This window comes from Ascaphus truei, chromosome 14, assembly GCF_040206685.1.
Source record: "Ascaphus truei isolate aAscTru1 chromosome 14, aAscTru1.hap1, whole genome shotgun sequence".
In the NCBI taxonomy this organism is placed as follows: Eukaryota; Metazoa; Chordata; class Amphibia; order Anura; family Ascaphidae; genus Ascaphus; species Ascaphus truei.
In genome coordinates this window covers 56,385,633-56,407,451 of record NC_134496.1, presented here as the reverse complement: position 1 = coordinate 56,407,451, position 21,819 = coordinate 56,385,633, and the positions used below count along the sequence as shown (strand labels likewise).

Sequence of the window (21,819 nt, the reverse complement as noted above, 5' to 3'; positions counted from 1 at the left end):
AGAGAACGTTATCAGGGACAAGAGAACGTTATCAGGGACAAGAGAACGTTATCAGGGACAAGAGAACGTTATCAGGGACAAGAGAACGTTATCAGGGACAGGAGAACGCTATCAGGGACAAGAGAACGCTATCAGGGACAAGAGAACGTTATCAAGGACAAGAGAACGTTATCAGGGACAAGAGAACATTATCAGGGACAAGAGAACGTTATCAGGGACAGGAGAACGTTTTTAGGGACAAGAGAACGCTATCAGAACATTATCAGGGACAAGAGAACGTTATCAGGGACAAGAGAACGTTATCAGGGACAAGAGAACGTTATCAGGGACAAGGGAACGTTATCAGGGACAAGAGAACGTTATCAGGGACAAGAGAACGCTATCAGGGTCAAGAGAACGCTATCAGGGACAAGAGAACGTTATCAGGGACAAGAGAACGCTATCAGGGACAAGAGAACGCTATCAGGGACAAGAGAACGCTATCAGGGACAAGAGAACGTTATCAGGGACAAGAGAACGTTATCAGGGACAAGAGAACGTTATCAGGTACAAGAGAACGTTATCAGGGACAAGAGAACATTATCAGGGACAAGAGAACTTTATCAGGGACAAGAGAAGGCTATCAGGGAGAAGAGAACGCTATCAGGGACAAGAGAACGCTATCAGGGACAAGAGAACGTTATCAGGGACAAGAGAACTTTATCAGGGACAAGAGAACGCTATCAGGGACAAGAGAACATTATCAGGGACAAGAGAACATTTTCAGGGACAAGAGAACATTATCAGGGACAAGAGAACATTATCAGGGACAAGAGAACGCTATCAGGGACAAGAGAACGCTATCAGGGACAAGAGAACGTTATCAGGGACAAGAGAACGCTATCAGGGACAAGAGAACGCTATCAGGGACAAGAGAACATGATCAGGAACAAGAGAACATTATCAGGGACAAGAGAACGTTATCAGGGACAAAAGAACGTTATCAGGGACAAGAGAACGTTATCAGGGACAAGAGAACGTTATCAGGGACAAGAGAACGTTATCAGGGACAAGAGAACGTTATCAGGGACAAGAGAACGTTATCAGGGACAAGAGAACGTTATCAGGGACAAGAGAACGTTATCAGGGACAAGAGAACGTTATCAGGGACAAGAGAACGTTATCAGGGACAGGAGAACGCTATCAGGGACAAGAGAACGCTATCAGGGACAAGAGAACGTTATCAAGGACAAGAGAACGTTATCAGGGACAAGAGAACATTATCAGGGACAAGAGAACGTTATCAGGGACAGGAGAACGTTTTTAGGGACAAGAGAACGCTATCAGAACATTATCAGGGACAAGAGAACGTTATCAGGGACAAGAGAACGTTATCAGGGACAAGAGAACGTTATCAGGGACAAGGGAACGTTATCAGGGACAAGAGAACGTTATCAGGGACAAGAGAACGCTATCAGGGTCAAGAGAACGCTATCAGGGACAAGAGAACGTTATCAGGGACAAGAGAACGCTATCAGGGACAAGAGAACGCTATCAGGGACAAGAGAACGCTATCAGGGACAAGAGAACGTTATCAGGGACAAGAGAACGTTATCAGGGACAAGAGAACGTTATCAGGGACAGGAGAACGTTATCAGGGACAAGAGAACGTTATCAGGGACAAGAGAACGTTATCAGGGACAGGAGAACGTTATCAGGGACAGGAGAACGTTATCAGGGACAGGAGAACGTTATCAGGGACAAGAGAACGTTATCAGGGACAAGAGAACGTTATCAGGGACAAGAGAACGTTATCAGGTACAAGAGAACGTTATCAGGGACAAGAGAACGTTATCAGGGACAAGAGAACGTTATCAGGGACAAGAGAACGTTATCAGGGACAAGAGAACGTTATCAGGGACAATAGAACGTTATCAGGGACAAGAGAATGCTATCAGGGACAAGAGAACGTTATCAGGTACAAGAGAACGTTATCAGGGACAAGAGAACATTATCAGGGACAAGAGAACGTTATCAGGTACAAGAGAACTTTATCAGGTACAAGAGAATGTTATCAGGGACAGGAGAACATTATCAAGGACAAGAGAACGTTATCAGGGACAAGAGAACGTTATCAGGGACAAGAGAACGTTATCAGGGACAAGAGAACGTTATCAGGGACAAGAGAACGCTATCAGGGACACAGTAGAAAAATTAAACATTTATCAGGAAGACTTCCTGATAAATAAAAGTTATTGGTCAATGTGCCTGGAAATAATTTAATCCAGTTCATAGGGAAAAAAAAGGAAATTCATTAAATACTAAAAAATACCGTAGGAAATGTCTGGAGGAGAGTTAAGAAGTAACCATTTTGCATGCGCTCAAGTTAATTATGTTTGTTTTTCAGTGAGTTCTACTCCATCATATCCCAAACTGGCACCATACAGACCCCCGGGACAGCTGCTTTCTCCATCTATGCTGCTGTCAGTGTTGTATAATGTTCTTTTCACTATAGCCATGCAGACATACGCTTTCCTAGTAATACAGAAGCAGCCATGGTACAGCACAGACGATGTGTTCAGGTAAATCCATGAATGTGTTTCAGGCTCTTCTCCTCCAGTAACTGTACTGAAAACACTTTACTTAGGAGATTAGTGTATGCAAACGGTTAGATATTTGGGTAATGTCCTTTGGGTGCCAGTGATCTTCTTATAAAAATCTGGGATTTTTTTTCCAAATCACACTCCGCATTGTATTTCTCTGTTAAATTACTGTAATATCATTCAAAATGGCTTTCAATGCACACTGTGTTTACTTGGTAGCACTTGGGAAAGTAAAATAGGATTCCAACCCCCCTCTTTATCTCCCTCTCTCTCGAACCTCCCCCCTGCCCCCCCCCACACACATATTTCAGAGTCTGGAACTTCTGGGCACATCTAATGTATAAGTAATCTATCTACACATTCGCAGCAAGGGGCGGGAGTTAGAACAATGACCGTTTGGGGTAATTTGCCAACATTTTTACAGACAAAACCACCCTCAAATGTCACGCTGAATGTGTTAGAGAAACAGCAAAACATTTGTCCATCTCTGCCCATCTCTACCCATATCTGCCCATCTATATCCATCTCTGTCTATCTTTACCCATCTCTGTCCATCTATATCCATCTATAGCCATCTATAGCCATCTGTCCATCTCTGTCCATGTCTTAATTCTGATGGATGTTCAGATAGCCTATAAAAACTTTAAGTACCACTGAATTCCCCAAATCCTATTTTAGATAAGATTACAAAGTACTGACCTAGTATGAAGGCGGCCAGGTGAATTAATCTCTGTGTGAAAGATGCAACACTTTGCTGAGAGTGTAATAATATGTTTTTTTTCCCAGTGCCTGTGACCCAGGAAATGAAAGTCTAAACCGAAATTTGACTTTCTTGTTAATCGATAAGAGGACCAAGAAAAACTATGAAAGTTTTGAAAACACAACCTTGTGGCTTCTAACTGCTGTGCACTTTGTCATATTAGCATTTGTTTTCTCTAAGGGAAAACCTTTCCGGCAGCCTCTATATACCAACTGTAAGTTTAGTCATTTGAATACTAATACTAATAAATATACATATAATTTTTTATAGAATTATAATATCTGTTGTCTTTTTAGTAGTGGGGTTCTTTACAAATGAGTTTTAAACTATGCAAATGTATTTATTTTTTCTTTATTGTTTATAATTCACATAAGCCTTAACACCAACATCCTCCGGCCAGAATGGGACGTGAGTAAGGCTGCAATCCCGCTAGCGCTGAGTGGGCGGCACTTGCCGCGGTTACATACATATATAGATATATGTAAGTCCCCGCTCACGTGGTGCACGGGCACACACGCTCACCGGTGCTCGGCGCTTATGTAAACAAACAAATCTAACTTTCCAGCGCACTCAATGCCCCCCCCCCCCCACGCATGCGAGCGTAAATGACAGGACATCCGGCGCTCATGCTTGGATCGCTCTCCAAGCATGAGCGCGCTCAGTGCCAGCGGGGACTCAGCCTAAGAGATTAGTGGTCATGTATGGTTTAGCCTCAGCATTTTTGCTGAACAATTTCAATGAGGTATAATTGTGTAGTGGAAAAGGAAAGCAAAGATGTCAAGGACATAAAGTACTTTAAATCTGCAGTTCAGTCAATATCCTGTATGTGTGTTTTTTTTAATAAATCAGTTCTGTAGTAAGAAAAAATACTTTTAGCATTTTCTGTTTTTAAAAAAACAACTTTGAAAGACCAATTTTCTTGTATTCTATTTTAACAGCCATTTGCTAAGGCACTGCCCCTTCGTGTCCTGTCACAAGCCCTGGCACACCCCTTTGTCAGCCCTGCCCTCCCTCTAGCACATGTCAGTGCAGGAGTGCTCATGAATATTCATGAGCTTCCACTGACTGACAGAAGCAAATAAAAACATATGCCAGCTCTAATTATGTCCCCAAATTTCGCCTATCAATAAATGGAGAACGAATTGACTGGCAGCTATACATTTTTTAGGTAATTAGAGATTGCACACATAAAACTATTGAAGTAAAAAAAAAAAAAAAAGACTGAACTGCAGCTTTAAGAGAACGAAACAAGGACAATCTGCATTAACTCTGTCCCTCTGTACCCGCTGTCTCTGTCGCTCCCTCTGTCCCTCTGTCTCTTTGGCCTTCTTTTCCCCTGTCCCCTCTGTCTCTCTGTCCATCTGTCTCTCTGTCCATCTGTCTCTCTCTCCCTCTGTCCCTCTGTCTCACTGTTTCTCTGTCTCTCTGTCTCTCTGTCCCTCTGTCTCCATGTCCCTCTGTCTGTCTCTCTGTGACTCTGTCTCTCAGTGCCACTGTCTCTCTGTCCATCTGTCCCTTTGTCTCACTGTCTCTCTGTCCCCGTCTCTCTGTCCCTCTGTCCATCTGTCCCTCTGTCCCTCTTTCCCCTGTGTCTCTCTGTCCCTCTGTCCATCTGTCCCCCATCTCTCTGTCTCTCTGTCCCTCTGAGACCTCTTTCCCCTCTGTCTCTCTGTCCCCCATCTCTCTGTCTCTCTGTCCCTCTGAGACCTCTGTCCCCTCTGTCCCCCTATCCCCTCTGTCTCTCTGCCCTCTGTCCCTCTATCTCTGTCCCCTCTGTCTCTCTGTCCCCTATATCCCTCTGTCCCTGTGTCCCCTCTGTCCCTCTGTCCCCTCTGTCCCCTGTCTCTCTGTCCCTCTGTCCAACATTCCATTTAGATGATAAGATCTTTAGAGCTGGTATTTCCTTAATATTATGTAGCCATTAAATTTATATTTGTAGCATGTCCTATTGTGTCAAATGTAGGACATGTCTTATTCAAGTAATAATTACAAGTGCTAATAATAATAGTATAACACATACTATATTCAGGGCCTTATGCAATATGCTCCGAGGTGGCCGTCCGCACCGTTATCTAACAAAATCTCCCGTTGACTTTGTATGCCCACTTCAGACTATAGGTGCTCCTCTGTATCCGTCCTTTCATTTTCCGCGGAACGCATTATCCGGCGTCGCATGTGTATTGAATTACCCCTGTAGTATCTGATATTGGATAAATGCCACGATTAACCTTCTATTCCTTCTTTTAAAGACGTATTTTTAGCCGCGCTGATGGTAGAGGTGGCCCTCACCTTGTTCTTCATATTTGCTGACATCAAGAATTTATATGTTGCATTGGAAGTAAGTATTGATTACAAAAAACAAATGTACCCTTTTCTACTTTGAATTCATGCAAAGCAATATTGTATGTGTTATTGTTGAGATTAAACAGATCCCTAAGTAGTGTGATAAATATCTAGAAGTGTATTTACATCTTAATATTTTTCTTTCCTAGCTTGTCTGTACCCCAAACTCTTGGCGGGTTCACATGATTGTGATGCTTGCAATATGTCTTGTTGTTTCCTTCGTGGTAGAGGTAAGTGTTATCCCAACGAATCAGTGGCTGTATCCCCGGCACATTCATTAACTTTATTACTTCTCATGCAAAGTAAAACAAAGTGTCCATTTCTAGAGATGTGCAAAACTATCCAAGTGCTTTCCCCCAAATCCGCTTCTCTGCGAAAGCATGAAAGGGCTAATAATGTTGGCAAAATATCGCCAGACAGTGAGCGACACGCTATGTGTGTATAGTCTTAGCGTTACTAGCACCATATTTAATGAAACTAATGCACATTGATGTAATGCTCGCAGAATCGTCTGCGCACCCTGTCTGAGACGCGGCTTTTTTTCGTGCCAGACTTGCATGGTTCTTAACAAAATGTCAAAGGCCCCTACATCTCTACACATTGAGAGATTGAGTTGAGCCATTTAAAAGACAGCCCCAAAAAGAATGACTATACGAGTCATGGGTCTGAATCAGGTGCTTTTCTTTACACGATGGATGCAGTTCATTAACTCTTGATTCCGTTGGAACTATACTGTAGCAAAGGTGATAATACTGAGTAAAAATATGAAATGCTCTGTACATGCGCAGAAGGGGCCTCATGACTGCATGCGCAGAAGGGAGGACACACAAACATCACCACCCCCCACGCACACAAGTGCAAATAGCTAAATTTTTAGAAATTTACCATTTATAATAAAAAAGGCAGAAGTGGAAAACAGACAAGGTGTGTAAACATATAACACATAAATTGTATATAAAATAATATAATATAGTAACTAATGATCATAAAAAAAGATGGGGTGTGTGCTGAGCACGGGCGTTCTTTTTTGCATTTTGTCACTGAAATTGTGTTTTTATTTTTACGATTTACATTGAATGAAAGACTTTTGAGAGTAATGGCATGTAGATACTTTAAAATCCAAAATATGTGTATCATATTTTAATTATCATGTCAGTTATATCATGTATTCCAAGTGATAGTATGGAAATCTCAACACAAAAATAAATAAAATAAATGATACTCTCAAATCTCTTTCACTGAATTAAAAACGTCGCCATCGCAAATAAAATTTGTGTGACAAAACACAAAGAAGTTTCACTTACAATGCGCGTGCTCAACACACACAACTTTTTTTTTAAATGCTGTTACTCTAGTTTTTAGATAATTAACCCCTTGTTCACGGAAGCACAAAGGTTGCAATGTAATATTGACGTAAAGCAATAGACTTTGCAGGATCTGTTTTACATAAATGCAGCACAGGGTCCTGTGTTATACACCTTTACACCTGTGTTATACACCTTTACGCCTGTGTTATACACCTTTACATCTGTGTTATACACCTTTACGCCTGTGTTATACACCTTTACGCCTGTGTTATACACCTTTACGCCTGTGTTATACACCTTTACGTCTGTGTTATACACCTTTACGTCTGTGTTATACACCTTTACGTTTGTGTTATACACCTTTACGTCTGTGTTATACACCTTTACGCCTGTGTTATACACCTTTACGCCTGTGGTATACACCTTTACGCCTGTGGTATACACCTTTACATCTGTGTTATACACCTTTACGTCTGTGTTATACACCTTTACGCTTGTGTTACACACCTTTACGCCTGTGTTACACACCTTTACGTCTGTGTTACACACCTTTACGTCTGTGTTATACACCTTTACGCCTGTGTTACACACCTTTACGCCTGTGTTACACACCTTTACGCTTGTGTTATACACCTTTACATCTGTGTTATACACCTTTACGTCTGTGTTATACACCTTTACGTCTGTGTTATACATCTTTACGCCTGTGTTATACACCTTTACGCCTGTGTTATACACCTTTACGCCTGTGTTATACACCTTTACGCTTGTGTTATACACCTTTGATTACAAAGCTCTCATGCTATACGTTCCCCTTATCCTGCAGGAGTTTATCCTGGATAACAGAGCCCTCTGGTTGCTTTTTAAGAGATGGCTACGATTAAAACCTAGTAGTAACTATAAGAAATTGCGAGTAATATTGGAGGAGGATTCCGAGTGGCCTCCAATTGGAACGACTGTCTATGGAAACAGCAAGGTGACTGATGCCAATATAAAGGAGTATTACAATCCAGCCTTCGAGAGTGAGGTGGCTGTCTCCAACGGGAAGAGTATTGTACAAATGTCTAAACAACATGGACTCTGAGTTAATGAGAGAGGGAGTTGGGCGGTCGTTGCACGAAATAAAAAGGAGATCTGAAAATAAATGTGTGCGCTTGTACTTATTTCAATGACCTATTCTGTCCTCCTCTATAACACCCGAGTCACGTCCCTGTGGACACTTTAGTCCTGGGCCTCGGGAAAGCTTCCTGCGGCTCTGAGTACGAACAAAGCATTGCCTACAATAAAACTAAACACAATAATACATCATACGTTCAGTTATTTTTTGTATGTAGACTTTTTGGGGGGATTTAAAAAGGTCAAGAAGGTGACTAATTAATCACTAATTAGAAAATTGTTAATATTGATGTAAATTTGTATCTAAAACCCAAATTATTAAGGAACCAACCAGGAGAGGGGCAATACTGGATTTGGTAATATGAAACAATGTAGAAGTAATAACAAATATTCAAGTCCAGGAACATTTGGGCAACAGTGATCATAACATGGTCTCATTTGAAATAAATTATCAAAAAACAGATTACTTGGGTTCAACAAAGACCTTAAACCTTAGAAAGGCAGATTTTAATAAACTGATGACTAATCTACAAGGAATACATTGGGATGATGCTTTTGCATGGTTAAATGTAGAAGATAAATAGGCAGTCTTTAAAACATTGTTAGAAGGAGGACTTCCTGTGACGTCAGCTGGCATGGTAGCTTGAGGGAAGAGCTCCCGAGACTCCCTGCCTAAAAGCACCTGAAACTAGCAATAAAGAGGAGTAGCCATCCTCATCAGAACCGGGGTCCCCCTTTGTTCTAACCAAGTCACTCCCAAACCCAGACGGTCGATTTCTGGTAATACAGGGCACTCTATCAGGCACGCCAATTACACTTGTTAATGTTTACGCCCCAATGATAACCAAATCCCCTTCCTAAGAAATCTCCTCGAATCACTGGAGCAGCAATCCCTCATCATTGGTGGAGACTTTAATATGGTGGCCTCTCACGCACAAGACAAATCAAACCCCGCCCCCAACCTCCTACCATCTACTCCCTCTCCATACGCCACTCAGTTCCAAAAGAAAGCTAAGAACTTCAGAGACATCATTGAGGAATACTCACTAGTGGACATCTGGAGGGCTCAGCACCAGGGTCAAAGGGATTATACCTTTTTCTCCTCCCCTCATCAGTCCTACTCGAGGATCGATTATTTTCTGGGTACGAGTAATGTCTTCCGGGCGTCCTCCCAGTCAGGCATAGGTTCAATCACCTGGTCCGACCACGCACCAATCGACCTCACCCTATCCCTTCCCTTTGTGAAAAACACCCAATATAAATGGAAGTTAAACGAATCTATGCTGAACTGTCCCGACACGGAAATAATAATACGCCAAAAACTAGCAATGTTTTTTCAAATTAATGCAGGCTCCGTCTCAGCCCCAGCTATGCTCTGGGAGGCTCATAAAGCCTCTATCAGAGGAGACCTGATCTCAATCGCCTCTTATAAAAAGAAAACTAAACTTAAGCTACAAAAGGACCTCACAGATAAGATCACCCAACTGGAACAGCAACATAAAATCACCGCGTCTAAAAAAGCGCTAAAACAATTCAATCTAGCTAGATCTGCCCTGAAACAGACCCAACTCGAAGAGGTGGAGAAAGCACTGAGGTGGTCAAAACAAAAATACTTTGACAAAGGCAATAAAGCAGATAGACTCTTGGCCTCAAAGCTCAGGGGCGCCAGAGTTAAATCTCAGATAGCCCGCATTCAGACACGAAACGGGCTCGTCTCATACATAGAAAAAGAGATAGCCCAGGAATTTGCAGATTTTTACTCTGACTTATACAACGTCCACCCCCCAGACCAAGACCCGGTCAGCCGCAACACAATCACACAATATCTAGAGCAATGTAACCTCCCATCCCTGTCCCCCGAGGAGGTAGAGAGTCTGAACAACAACATCTCCCAAGAGGAACTATCTCAGGCTATTAGCTCACTCAAGTTAGCCAAAACTCCTGGCCCAGACGGTTTTCCAAACTCCTACTACAAAATGTTCATGCCAACCCTTTCCCCCTACCTACTAGATATGTACAATTCCTTCCTTCAAGGAGAGCCGATTCCCGCCACAATCACAGCAGCAAATTTAGCCATAATTCACAAGGAGGGTAGAGACCCGCTATTATGCGGCAACTACAGGCCCATCTCCCTATTAAATACCGATCTCAAAATCTACAGTAAGATCCTGGCAAACAGGCTAAACGCAATTCTCCCTAGACTCATACATGTAGATCAAGTAGGCTTTGTGTCTGGAAGACAGGCCTCCGACAATACCTGCAAAATTGTGGATATAATTGACCACGTGCATCTCACCGGTTCCAAAGCAATGATTCTGAGCCTTGACGCTGAAAAGGCGTTCGACAGAATCAAGTGGACGTTTTTAGACCAAACAATGCTGAGGTTTGGCTTCTGTGGCCCTTTTGTGGAGGGGGTGAGAGCCCTCTACCAAAACCCAACAGCGTATGTTAAATTATCAGGCGGCTTCTCTGACCCAATAAAAATTAGGAACGGGACCAGACAAGGTTGCCCGCTCTCCCCCTTGCTATTCGCCCTAACCATTGAGCCCTTAGCGGCCAAAATCAGAGAAGAAAAAAGTATTAAGGGGATCCAAATTGCGGAAAGAGAATACAAAATGTCTCTATTTGCTGACGATGTGATTTTGACCCTCGCGGACCCCATACCTCCCTCCCCAACCTACAAAGGCTACTGACCCAATTTGGGTCAGTCTCTGACTATAAAGTTAACATGGACAAGTCAGAAGCCCTAAATATATCCCTCCCAGCCCAGACGTGGAAACTCGTTCAAGCTAATACAAGTGGAGTTCCACCTATATTAAATATCTTGGGGTTAAAATCTCAAATTCCTACAATACCCTCTTCCAATATAATTACCCCCCCCCCCCCCTATTCGATCAGATTAAAAAAAGACGTGGAAACTTGGAAAAAACATCAAATTTCCTGGTTTGGGAGAATAGTTTCCGTTAAAATGAATGTTCTCCCAAAGCTATTGTATAATTTCCAAACCCTCCCAATTACGGTGCCACAAGCGGCCCTCAAGAACATCCAATCACTGCTGCTCCAATTCATTTGGAACGATAAAAGGCCAAGAGTCCCAAGGTCAGTGATGCTCTCATCAAGAGCTAGAGGAGGTATGGGGGTCCCCGATATCGTCAGGTATTATCTCGCAGCACAACTGAAGCAGGCCGTAGTTTGGAATTGCAACCCGGCCTCAGCCTGTTGGCTCGCAATAGAGTCTCATTACGCGCGTCCCCACTCCCTCCATGCGGCTTTATGGACCACAAGTGGTGGCGGGGCTGGTCCATAGAGGTTCGACCTAGGAGCAATGAGATGTACGTGGGACGCATGGCTTAAAAGCAAAGGGAAGTATGGTCTGCTAGCTTCCCCCTCCCAGCTCACTCCAATCTTTGGGAACCCCAATTTCCCGCCAGGGTGTTCCCCAAGACAATTTGACCAATTCCAGAGTCATAATATTAGGATGGTTGCCGATCTGCTGCAGGTGGAGGAGATACTAACCTATCAGGCGCTGAAGGACAATTTCCAGATCCAGGGCCTTCACCTGTTTAAGTATTTACAAGTTTGTCACTTCCTACTATCTTTATCCCCAACCTCCAAGTTCCCCCCGCTGACCAGACTTGAATCCATATGCATTAAAAATACCTACCAAAGAGGCCTGATCTCCAAGATATATAAGAGAATAGAGCCAACATCCAGCCCCCCGAATCACCGATACATGCAAAAATGGTCGGAGGATCTGGGCCTCCAAATAGACCTGGAAGACTGGGAGGAAATTTGGGAGCAAGCCGCTAAAACATCAATCTGCACAACAATAAAAGAAAACATCTATAAAATTATATTTCAGTGATACCTGACCCCGGCTAGGCTGAGCCAGGTCTTCCCTGGCACACTGGATCTGTGCTGGAGGGGATGTGGTCAAAAGGGGGACATGGCCCACATTTGGTGGTCATGTCCGGAGATTCAGAGGTACTGGACCATGATCCAGATGCTCATTTACGAGACCACGGGTCTCCCCCTTCCCCTGGAGCTTCTTACTCTGGTGCTGAGCAAACCCATCGAAGATCTTCCTCCGCCGATGTCAAGGCTGATCACGGCAATGCTGACAGCGGCCAGATGTTTCATAGCGGCCGCCTGGAAACAGGTTAAGCCCCCGTCGAGAACTACAGTAGTCAGAAGAATCAATGAGGTCATGACTATGGAGAAACTGACAGCTATGCTCCAAAAGAAGATGCCTCAATTTCGGAACACATGGGGCCCCTGGTTAGAGAGATAAAGCCCAAAAAGGCCAACCACGTAGACCTTTAGTCCCCTCCAGACAACAGGAGAGAGAATCAAGGAAGCCTCTGGACGTACCTTTACCCACCCCCCCCACCCATTCACCCATTCCCCTCCCCCCCACTTGTTTGTTACCCTCTCTCCCTCCCCTCCTTTCCCCCCCACCCTCTCTCTCTTTTCCCCCTATGGAAAACGTGAAAATGTTATTGTTCACCACCTGATTGTATTGAGTTGAAATGTTGCGGGCTCGTGACATTTCTATATGTACTTTTATATGTGAACGTGTCCAATAAAAAAATTGTTACCAAAAAAAACATTCTTAGAAAAGCACACTTTTCAGTGTATACCCTTGGGTAAAAAGTATAAAATAAATAAGTCAAAACCAATGTGGCTAAATAAACAGGTAGGGGAGGAAATGGACAAGAAGAGGCAGGCGTTTAGATTCTTTAAGTCAGAAGGGACAGAGACATCGTATCAGTATTATAAGGAATGTAACAAAAATTGCAAAAGGGCAATCAAATTAGCAAAAATGTATAATGAAAAAAGGATTGCAATAGAAAGTAAGAACAACCCTAAAATGTTTGGTAAGTACCTTAATAACAAAAAAATGAGAAAAGAAAATATAGGACCCTTTCAGTGTGAGATGGGTAGGCAGATTATTGGAGATAAGGGAAAAGCAGAGGTATTAAACAAATTCTTTGCCTCTGTGTTTACCAGGGAAGAATCAAGTTCAATTTCAGAATCAATTTGCACAAGGAAGCCACAACCTCCATATTAATGAACAATTGGTTAACTGAGGAAGAAGTTCATAGACAGCTTGAAAAAATGAAAGTTAATAAGGCACCTGGCCCCAATGGCATACATCCAAGAGTTCTCAATGAGTTAAATTCAGTAATAGCCAAAAATTTACATGTAATATTCAAGGACACCATTTCCACAGGCTCAGTACCACAAGATTTGCGTAAAGCAGATGTGGTGCCTATATTTAAAAATGGATCTAGATCACAACTGGGGAATTTCAGACCTGTAAGCCTGACTTCAATAGTGGGGAAACTACTTAATACGGGATAATATTAAGGAATACCTAATGGAAAACAAAATTATTAGTAATAGTCAGCATGGATTTATGAAGGATAGATCATGCCAAACTACCCTTTTTTATTTCTTTGAGGAGGTAAGTAGGAATTTAGACCAGGGTAATGAAGTTGATGTGGTCTACTTAGAATTTGCAAAGGCTTTTGATACAGTTTCACACAAGAGGTTGGTGTACAAAATAAAGCCAATTGGACTCAGTAAAAATATATGCACCTGGATTGAAAACTGGTTGAAGGACAGAAAACAGAGGGTTATCATAAATGGACGTTTTTCAGGTTGGGCTAAAGTCGTGAGTGGAGTACCTCAGGGATCGGTACTGGGGCCCCTGCTTTTTAACTTGTTTATTAATGACCTTGAGGTTGGCATCGAGAGCAAAGTCTCCATTTTTGCTGATGAAACTAAATTATGCAAAGTAGTAGAATCAGAGCAGGATGTAATTTCTCTCCAGGAAGACTTGGAGAGACTGGAAACTTGGGCAGGTAAATGGCAGATGAGGTTTAATACAGATAAATGCAAGATTATGCATTTGGGATGCAAGAATAAACTGGCGATTTACAAATTAAATGGGAATAAATAGGGGAAATCCTTGATGGAGAAGGATTTAGGAGTGCTTGTAGACAGCAGGCTTAGCAATAGTGCCCAAAGTCATGCAGTAGCTGCAAAGGCAAACAAGATCTTATCTTGCATCAAACGGGCAATGGATGGAAGGGAAGTAAACATAATTATGCCCCTTTACAAAGCATTAGTAAGACCACACCTTGAAAATGGAGTACAATTTTGGGCATCAGTCTTTAGAAAAGACATTATGGAACTAGAGAGAGTGCTGAAAAGAGCCGCCAAATTAATAAAGTGGATGGACAATCTAACTTACAAGGAGAGGCTAGCTAAATTAGATTTATTTACATAGAAAATAGGCGTCTAAGAGGATATATGATAACTATATACAAATATATTCGGGGACAGTACAAAGAAATTTCAAAAGAACTATTCATCCCAAGGCAGTACAAAGGACACGGGGTCATCCCTTAAGGTTGGAGGAAAGGAGATTTCACCAGCAACAAAGGAAAGGGTTCTTTACAGTAAGGGCAGTTAAAATGTGGAATTCATTACCCATGGAGACTGATGGCAGATAAAATAAATTTGTTCAAAAAAAGGTTGGACATCTTTTTAGAAGGGAAAGGTATACAGGGATATACCAAATAAGTAAACATGGGAAGAATGTTGATCCAGGGATTAATCCGATTGCCAATTCTTGGAGTCAGGAAGGAATTTATTTTTCCCCTTATGAGATAATATTGGATGATATGACACTGGGGTTTTTTTGTTTGCCTTTCTCTGGATCAATAAGTAAGTATAGATATAGGATAAAGTATCTGTTGTCTAAATTTAACATAGTTTGAACTTGATGGACGTATGTCTTTTTTCAACCTCATCTACTCTGTAACTATGTAACTATATACACATATAAACACACATACACATACTAATCACACACATACACTTATACACACATATACATACACATATATACTAATACACACATACACATACTAATGCACACATATACACACACACACACACACATATACACACATAAATTAATACACTTATACACACATATACACACATATACTAGACCACACATACACATATACACACATATACACATACTGTATACACACATATACTAATGCACACATACAGATATGCACACACATATATACATACACACACTTATACTAATACAAACCAAAAGCAGAGACTGGAATCAAACGTTTCCATTTTTACAGAATATAATCTTGGGAGTAATAATACTATATAGAAAAGGAAGACAGGAATTTCTTGGGGGATTTTTTTATGAGGGCATATAGCAAAGTATGGCTGATATGTTCTTGTGTGTGTGTCAGATGAGGTTCACTAAAATTCAAGTAAATGTTTGACTCGTGTTCAACTACATTGGGGACTCTTCATGGTATGTAAGGGGAATAGGAGGGGCTCATGAAAGCTTATTAAATAATGTACACGATAAAGTGCAAGTTCATTCACTTGTTCAGGTGGAAGTTTTTTTTACCCATCAGGTAATACCTGGCACTTTAAATCCCAGCGATTAATTCAAAGGAGCACTCACATTACAGTAATTCATCTGGAAACTGCCCCGGGTGCTCGCACCTCCACAGAAAGCGTTTTTTAAAATGAGAAAGCCTGCCACTTATCTCACTCATCAAAGCTGCCACAGATCAGACTGTACGGTCGTGTTGTAGCTGTAACATTTTATTTAATGCAGTGTTATTTCACAATACAAATTCATGGGGATGGTTGTATGTGCAGATATCTGCAGCAATGTTTTAAGTAGACAGGATTAAAGTAGAATGTTAGTGCTGAAGTTTAAATGGAAGTTGGGAATTCTATTGAATCACTGATCATCTTTTTGTTCTCTTCTCAAGTAAAACCATATTTTCTATGTCTTCAAATCATCCCTTGAAATGTATTAATTCAATTCAGCTTTCACACTTGGGCAAGAGAACACCCTGCTTAGAAAAACCATCTGCTTTAACGTCCCTCACATGTGCTGCAGCCATGTTTAAAGAAGCCAGGTTAAAGTAGAATGTTAGTGCCCAAATTTAAAAGGAAGTTTAAAACGAGTGAACAAGTGGACAACACCTACAGGTCCTGACTCCGGCATTTGATCTACGCTGGAAAGTAGGATATTATCTATCCCAGACGGCACATCTCAGCACGTTACTATCGCTGCGCTGCCGCCTTTACCATTCATATTTGCTATGACCTCACTTCTTTTCAAATTACGCACTTCTTTCTACCAGCCTCATGTCTCTAACTCTATTCATATATCTCCATCTCTCCTTTCTTTGCCATTTCTCAGTTCACATGAACTCCTTTCTTACCTGCGTCTTATGTCACCACACAGCTATTCCCCCTGCACTAAAACACACCCCTACAAATCCTCCTCACCCATCCTCTTTCTATCCATACTTCTCCTCCTTGCTTCTGGGGATATCTCACCCAATCCTGGTCACTGCTTTATTTCTACATGCTCTCGCCCTTGCCTGCCAAATGCAACTTGTACTCCTTCTGGTGTCAATCCCTCCAACCTCACACCAATACCACCTTCCCTCCTCTCTCCCTTTCTCCTGTGCCCTTTGGAATGCTCGCTCCCTCTCTAACAAGTTCCTCTCTGTGCATGACTTCTTTCTCTCTCACTCTCTGCTCCTATTTGCTATAACTGAGACCTGGCTCACTCAGTCTGACTCTGCTCTGGAAGTTGGCCTCTCCTTCTCCCACACTCCACGCCATGGTGGCAGGGGTGAAGGCGTGGGGCTTCTGCTCTCCTTTCTCTACCATTACCGAACCGTTCCTATTCCCCCCTCTCTTGCTTTTCACTCCTTTTAGGCTCACAATGTTCAGCTCTTCTCTCCTCTCCCTGTCCACATGGTGGTCATCTACCCACCTACCTCTACTCATTTCCCTTCTGTCTTTCTCTCTCACTTTGAATCCTGGCTCTCTTTCTTTCTCTCCTCAGACTCTCTTGTTCTTCTTCTTGGGGACTTCAACTGCTACATTGATGACCCCTGTCTCCCTTGGGCTGCCCGCTTTCTCTCTCTAACCTCTTCTTTTGACCTTCAACTGTGCACTGCAGCTAGCACCCACAAGGAATGGCCACTACCTAGATCTGGTTTTCACTAAAAACTTTTCTCTCTCTGATGTCTTAATTTCCTGCTTTCCTCTCTCTGACCATCACCTCATCTCATTTTCTCTCTCTCGCTTCTCCTCTTCCCCTTCTCCATCTCCATCTAACCCTCATTTCTGCATAGACCTGCGCTCTATCTAATAACCTACCAGCCTTTGAGACCACTTTACTCTCCTCTCTCAGTTCTGATCCAGACCCTGGCAACCTGGTCAGGAACTACAACTCTGCCTTGTCCTCCTCTCTTGATCTACATGCCCCGCTTTCTCTCCGCCGTCCTCGCCCTTCTAACCAGAGACCCTAGCTAAATTCCCACACACGCATGCTGCGTTCCTGCACTTACTCCTCTGAACGCCTCTGGAGGAAATCTCACACTCTCGCAGATTTTCTTCACTACAAATGTATGCTATCCTGTTTCAACTCTGCCCTCTCGCAAGCTAAACAAGCCTACTTTTCTGCACTAATCAACACACACAAATCTAACCCACGCCGACTGTTCTCTGTCTTTGACTCTCTACTCAAGAAGCATATGAGTAGCACTGTGGATAATACTAGACACATAATACAAAGCTTGGCCCCTGCAGACGCACTTACCAGAATTGTCTTCTAATGTCTCTGTACGTTCTTCCTACCTACCAATTAGACTGTAAGCTCTTTGGAGCAGGGACTCCTCTTCCGAAAGGTTACTTTTATGTCTGAAGCACTTATTCCCATGATCTGTTATTTGTATTATTTGTTATTTATATGATTGTCACGTTTATTACTACTGTGAAGCGCTATGTACACTAATGGTGCTAAATAAATAAAGACATACAATACATATCTTGTTACCTCTGTTTTCCCTGCTTGGCCCCTTGCTGCTGATTGGTTTACAATACATGGCAGTCTCTGCAACATTGCCAGTGTACATTCGTATGCCAAATTAAATATAATTGTTTCTTTTTTTTGCGTAAAATTATTTTAATTATTCTGAGGACAAAGGATGAGACTTTCCGCCGGGAATTAACCGGTTTACCCTCCCTGAGTTTATGTAGGTGTGTAGTCATAAATCCATAATTATCATCTTTCTAAACTGTTCCATATTTGAATTAATTATACATGATGAAAGGATGCTAATTAATAACAATGGCCCCATTCTTGCAATATAAATTCAGTGACAGAAACATTTCAGTGCATAAAATATAATCTACAAGAATATTCAAAGGAGCTGTCATCTTGTGCACACTTCGTGAAACCGTAATTACAATATTACAATACTGCTCGCCAAATAGAGTCTGATTTAACAGCCACAAATATAGAATATGTTCAGTCCTTCTTTCTTCTATTTCTTCTTCTATTTCTCACATAGTTACATAGTATATGATGAAAAAAGACATATGTCCATCAAGTTCAACCTATGCTAAATTTAGACGACAGAAACTTTATCCTATATCCGTACTTACAGTATATTGACCCAGAGGAAGGCAAACACAAAATTCCAGAGTCATATCATATAATGATATCTCATAAGGGGAAAAATAATTTCCTTCCTGAATCCAAATATTGGCAATCAGATTACTCCCTGGATCAACATCCTCCCCCTTAAATCTGACACACAAGAAATCTCACAGTTCTAGGGCCAAGGGAACATGAAACCAGAAAAAAAGAGGAGTCACTTTTTTTTCAGCACGTATTATCCCTGGTCCCTGGATTATGGTGCTTATGTAGCTACTGTACCAGGGACCCCACAGTTTCAGGGGTAACCAGAGGGCCTAACCTTCATTAAATAGCCTATATACCCCCTACCATCACACTTCCTTTTAAAATATAGGCACCACATCTTCTTTACGCCAATCTTGTGGTACTGAGCCTGTGGAAATGGAGTCCTTGAATATTAAATATAATGGTTTTGCTATTACTGAGCTTAACTCCTTGAGAACTCTTGGATGTATGCCATCGGGGCCAGGTGCCTTATTTACTTTAATTTTTTCAAGTCGCTTATGAACTTCTTCCTCAGTTACCCAATTGGTCATTAATATGGAGGTTGTGGCTTCCTCCTGCGGCGCTACTTTTGCAATTGATTCTTCCCTGGTAAACACAGAGGCAAAGAATGTGTTTAATACCTCTGCTTTTTCCTTATCTCCAATAATCTGCCTACCCATCTCACACTGAAAGGGTCCTATATTTTCTTTTCTCATTTTTTTGTTATTACGTTATTTAAAGAATTTTTTAGGGTTGACCTTACTTTCTATTGCAATCCTTTTTTCATTATCCATTTTTGCTAATTTGATTGCCCTTTTGCAATTTTTGTTACATTCCTTATAATTCTGATACGATGTCTCCGTCACTTTTGACTTTTAGAGACGTCTCCCAGCAGCTTCTCCCTGCAGTTTCTCCCAGCAGCTTCTCCCTGCAGTTTCTCCACGCAGCTTCTCCCTGCAGCTTCTCCCAGCAGCTTCTCTCCCTGCAGCTTCTCCGCGCAGCTCTCTCCCCCCGCAGCTCTCTCCCCCCGCAGCTCTCTCCCAATGCAGCTCTCTCCCCGCACAGCTCTCTCCCCGCAGCTTCTCCCCGCGCAGCTCTCTCCCTGCAGCTCTCTCCCGCAGCTCTCTCCACGCAGCTCTCTCCCCGCAGCTCTCTCCCCGCAGCTCTCCCCCTGCAGATCTCCCCCCGCAGCTCTCCCCCGCAGCTCTCCCCCCACAGCTCTCTCCGCGCAGCTTCTCCCAACGCAGCTCTCTCCTGCAGCTCCTCCCTGCAGCTCTCTCCCCGCAGCTCCTCCCCGCAGTTCCTTCCCGCAGCTCTCTCCCGCAGCTCTCTCCCGCAGCTCCTCCCAGCAGCTCTCTCCCGCAGCTCTCTCCCGCAGCTCCTCCCCGCAGCTCTCTCCCTGCGCAGCTCTCTCCCCGTGCAGCTCTCTCCCCGCGCAGCTCTCTCCCCGCAGCTCTCTCCCCGCGCAGCTCTCTCCCCGCAGCTCTCTCTCCCCGCAGCTCTCTCGCCACAGCTCCTCCCCGCAGCTCTCTCCCCGCAGCTCTCTCCCACAGCTCCTCCCCGCAGCTCTCTCCCCGCAGCTCTCTCCCGCAGCTCCTCCCCGCAGCTCTCTCTGCGCAGCTCTCTCTCCCCGCAGCTCTCTCCCGCAGCTCCTCCCAGCAGCTCTCTCCCCGCAGCTCTCCCCGCAGCTCTCTCGCCGTAGCTCTCTCACGCAGCTCCTCCCAGCAGCTCTCTCCCTGCAGCTCTCCCCGCAGCTCTCTCGCCGCAGCTCTCTCCCTGCAGCTCTCTCTCCGCGCAGCTCTCTCCACGCAGCTCTCTCTCCGCGCAGCTCTCTCCCTGCAGCTCTCTCCCTGCAGCTCTCTCCCGCAGCTCTCTCCCCGCAGCTTCTCCCCGCAGCTCTCTCCCCACAGCTCTCTCCCCGCAACTCTCTCCCCGCAGTTCTCTCCTCGCAGCTCTCTCCTCGCAGCTCTCTCCGCGCCGCTCTCTCTCCTCGCAGCTCTCTCCCTGCAGATCTCTCTGTGCAGCTCTCTCCCCGCGGCACTCTCTGTGCAGCTCTCTCCCCGCAGCTCTCTCTCCGTGAGCTCTCTCCCCGCAGCTCTCTCCCCGCAGCTCTCTCTCCGTGAGCTCTCTCCCCGCAACTCCCTCCGTGAGCTCTCTCTCTGCGCAGCACTCTCCCTGCGCAGCTCTCTCCCTGCCGCTCTCTCCCTGCAGCTCTCCCTGCAGCTCTCTCTGTGAGCTCTCTCCCTGCAGCTGACTCTGCGCAGCTCTCTCTCTGTGAGCTCTCTCTATGTGAGCTCTCTCCGCGCAGCTCTCTCTCTCTGTGCAGCTCTCTCTCCGCGCAGCTCTCTCTCCCCGCAGCTCTCTCCCCGCAGCCCTCTAACTGCGCAGCTCTATCCGCGCAGCTCTCTCTGCGCAGCCCTCTCCCTGTGCAGCTCTCTCTCCCCACAGCTCTCTCTCTGCGCAGCTCTCTCCGTGCAGCTCTCTCCCCGCAGCTCTCTCTCCCCGCAGCTCTCTCTCCGCGCAGCTCTTTCCGCGCAGCTCGAGCAACATTTGACTCATTAAGCAAACACAAAGTAGTGCGATTTGGCATTTTGTTAGTGCACAATACAAAACATGCGATTTTTCGAAGTGAATACCGTTTTAACACAAATTTCTTATAGGGAGGTAAGAACATGCAAACACGATCGGTAATGTACTAAATTTATTGAATTTCAGTGAATATGCCCCTAAGATCTAAACGCCTGCCTCTTCTTGTCCATTCTCCCTCCCCCCTACCTGTTTATTTAGCCACATTGGTTTTGACTTATTTCTTTTATACTTATTACCCAAGGGTATACACTGATAAGTGTGCTTTTCTAACAATGTTTTAAAGACTGCCCATTTATCTTCTACATTTTTCCCTGCAAAAACATCATCCCATTGTATTACTACTAGATTAGACCTCAGTTTATTAAAATCTGCCTTTCTAAAGTTTAAGGTCTTTGTTGAACCCAAGTAATCTGTTTTTTGATCATTTATTTCAAATGAGACCATGTTATGATCACTGACAAATGTTCCAGGACTTGAATATTTGTTATTACTTCTACATTGTTTGATGTTACCAAATCCAGTACTGCCCTCTCCTGGTTGGTTCCCCAATCATTTGAATCATGGAATTGC

General features: G+C 43.6%; 1 protein-coding gene across 2 annotated transcripts in view; it reads left to right on the top strand.

Moving 5' to 3' along the window:
• LOC142466203 (putative cation-transporting ATPase 13A4) overlaps window positions 1-8,137 on the top strand; it is a 70,390-nt gene extending 62,253 nt beyond the window's left edge. For both annotated transcript variants that reach the window (XM_075571088.1, XM_075571087.1), the window contains exons 26-30: window positions 2,387-2,561; window positions 3,369-3,556; window positions 5,592-5,680; window positions 5,835-5,915; window positions 7,819-8,137. In XM_075571088.1, the coding sequence (XP_075427203.1) occupies window positions 2,387-2,561; window positions 3,369-3,556; window positions 5,592-5,680; window positions 5,835-5,915; window positions 7,819-8,076 (791 nt within the window). In that variant the 3' untranslated portion in view covers window positions 8,077-8,137. The remainder of the gene's footprint in view (window positions 1-2,386; window positions 2,562-3,368; window positions 3,557-5,591; window positions 5,681-5,834; window positions 5,916-7,818) is intronic.
• Window positions 8,138-21,819: the final 13,682 nt, after the last annotated feature.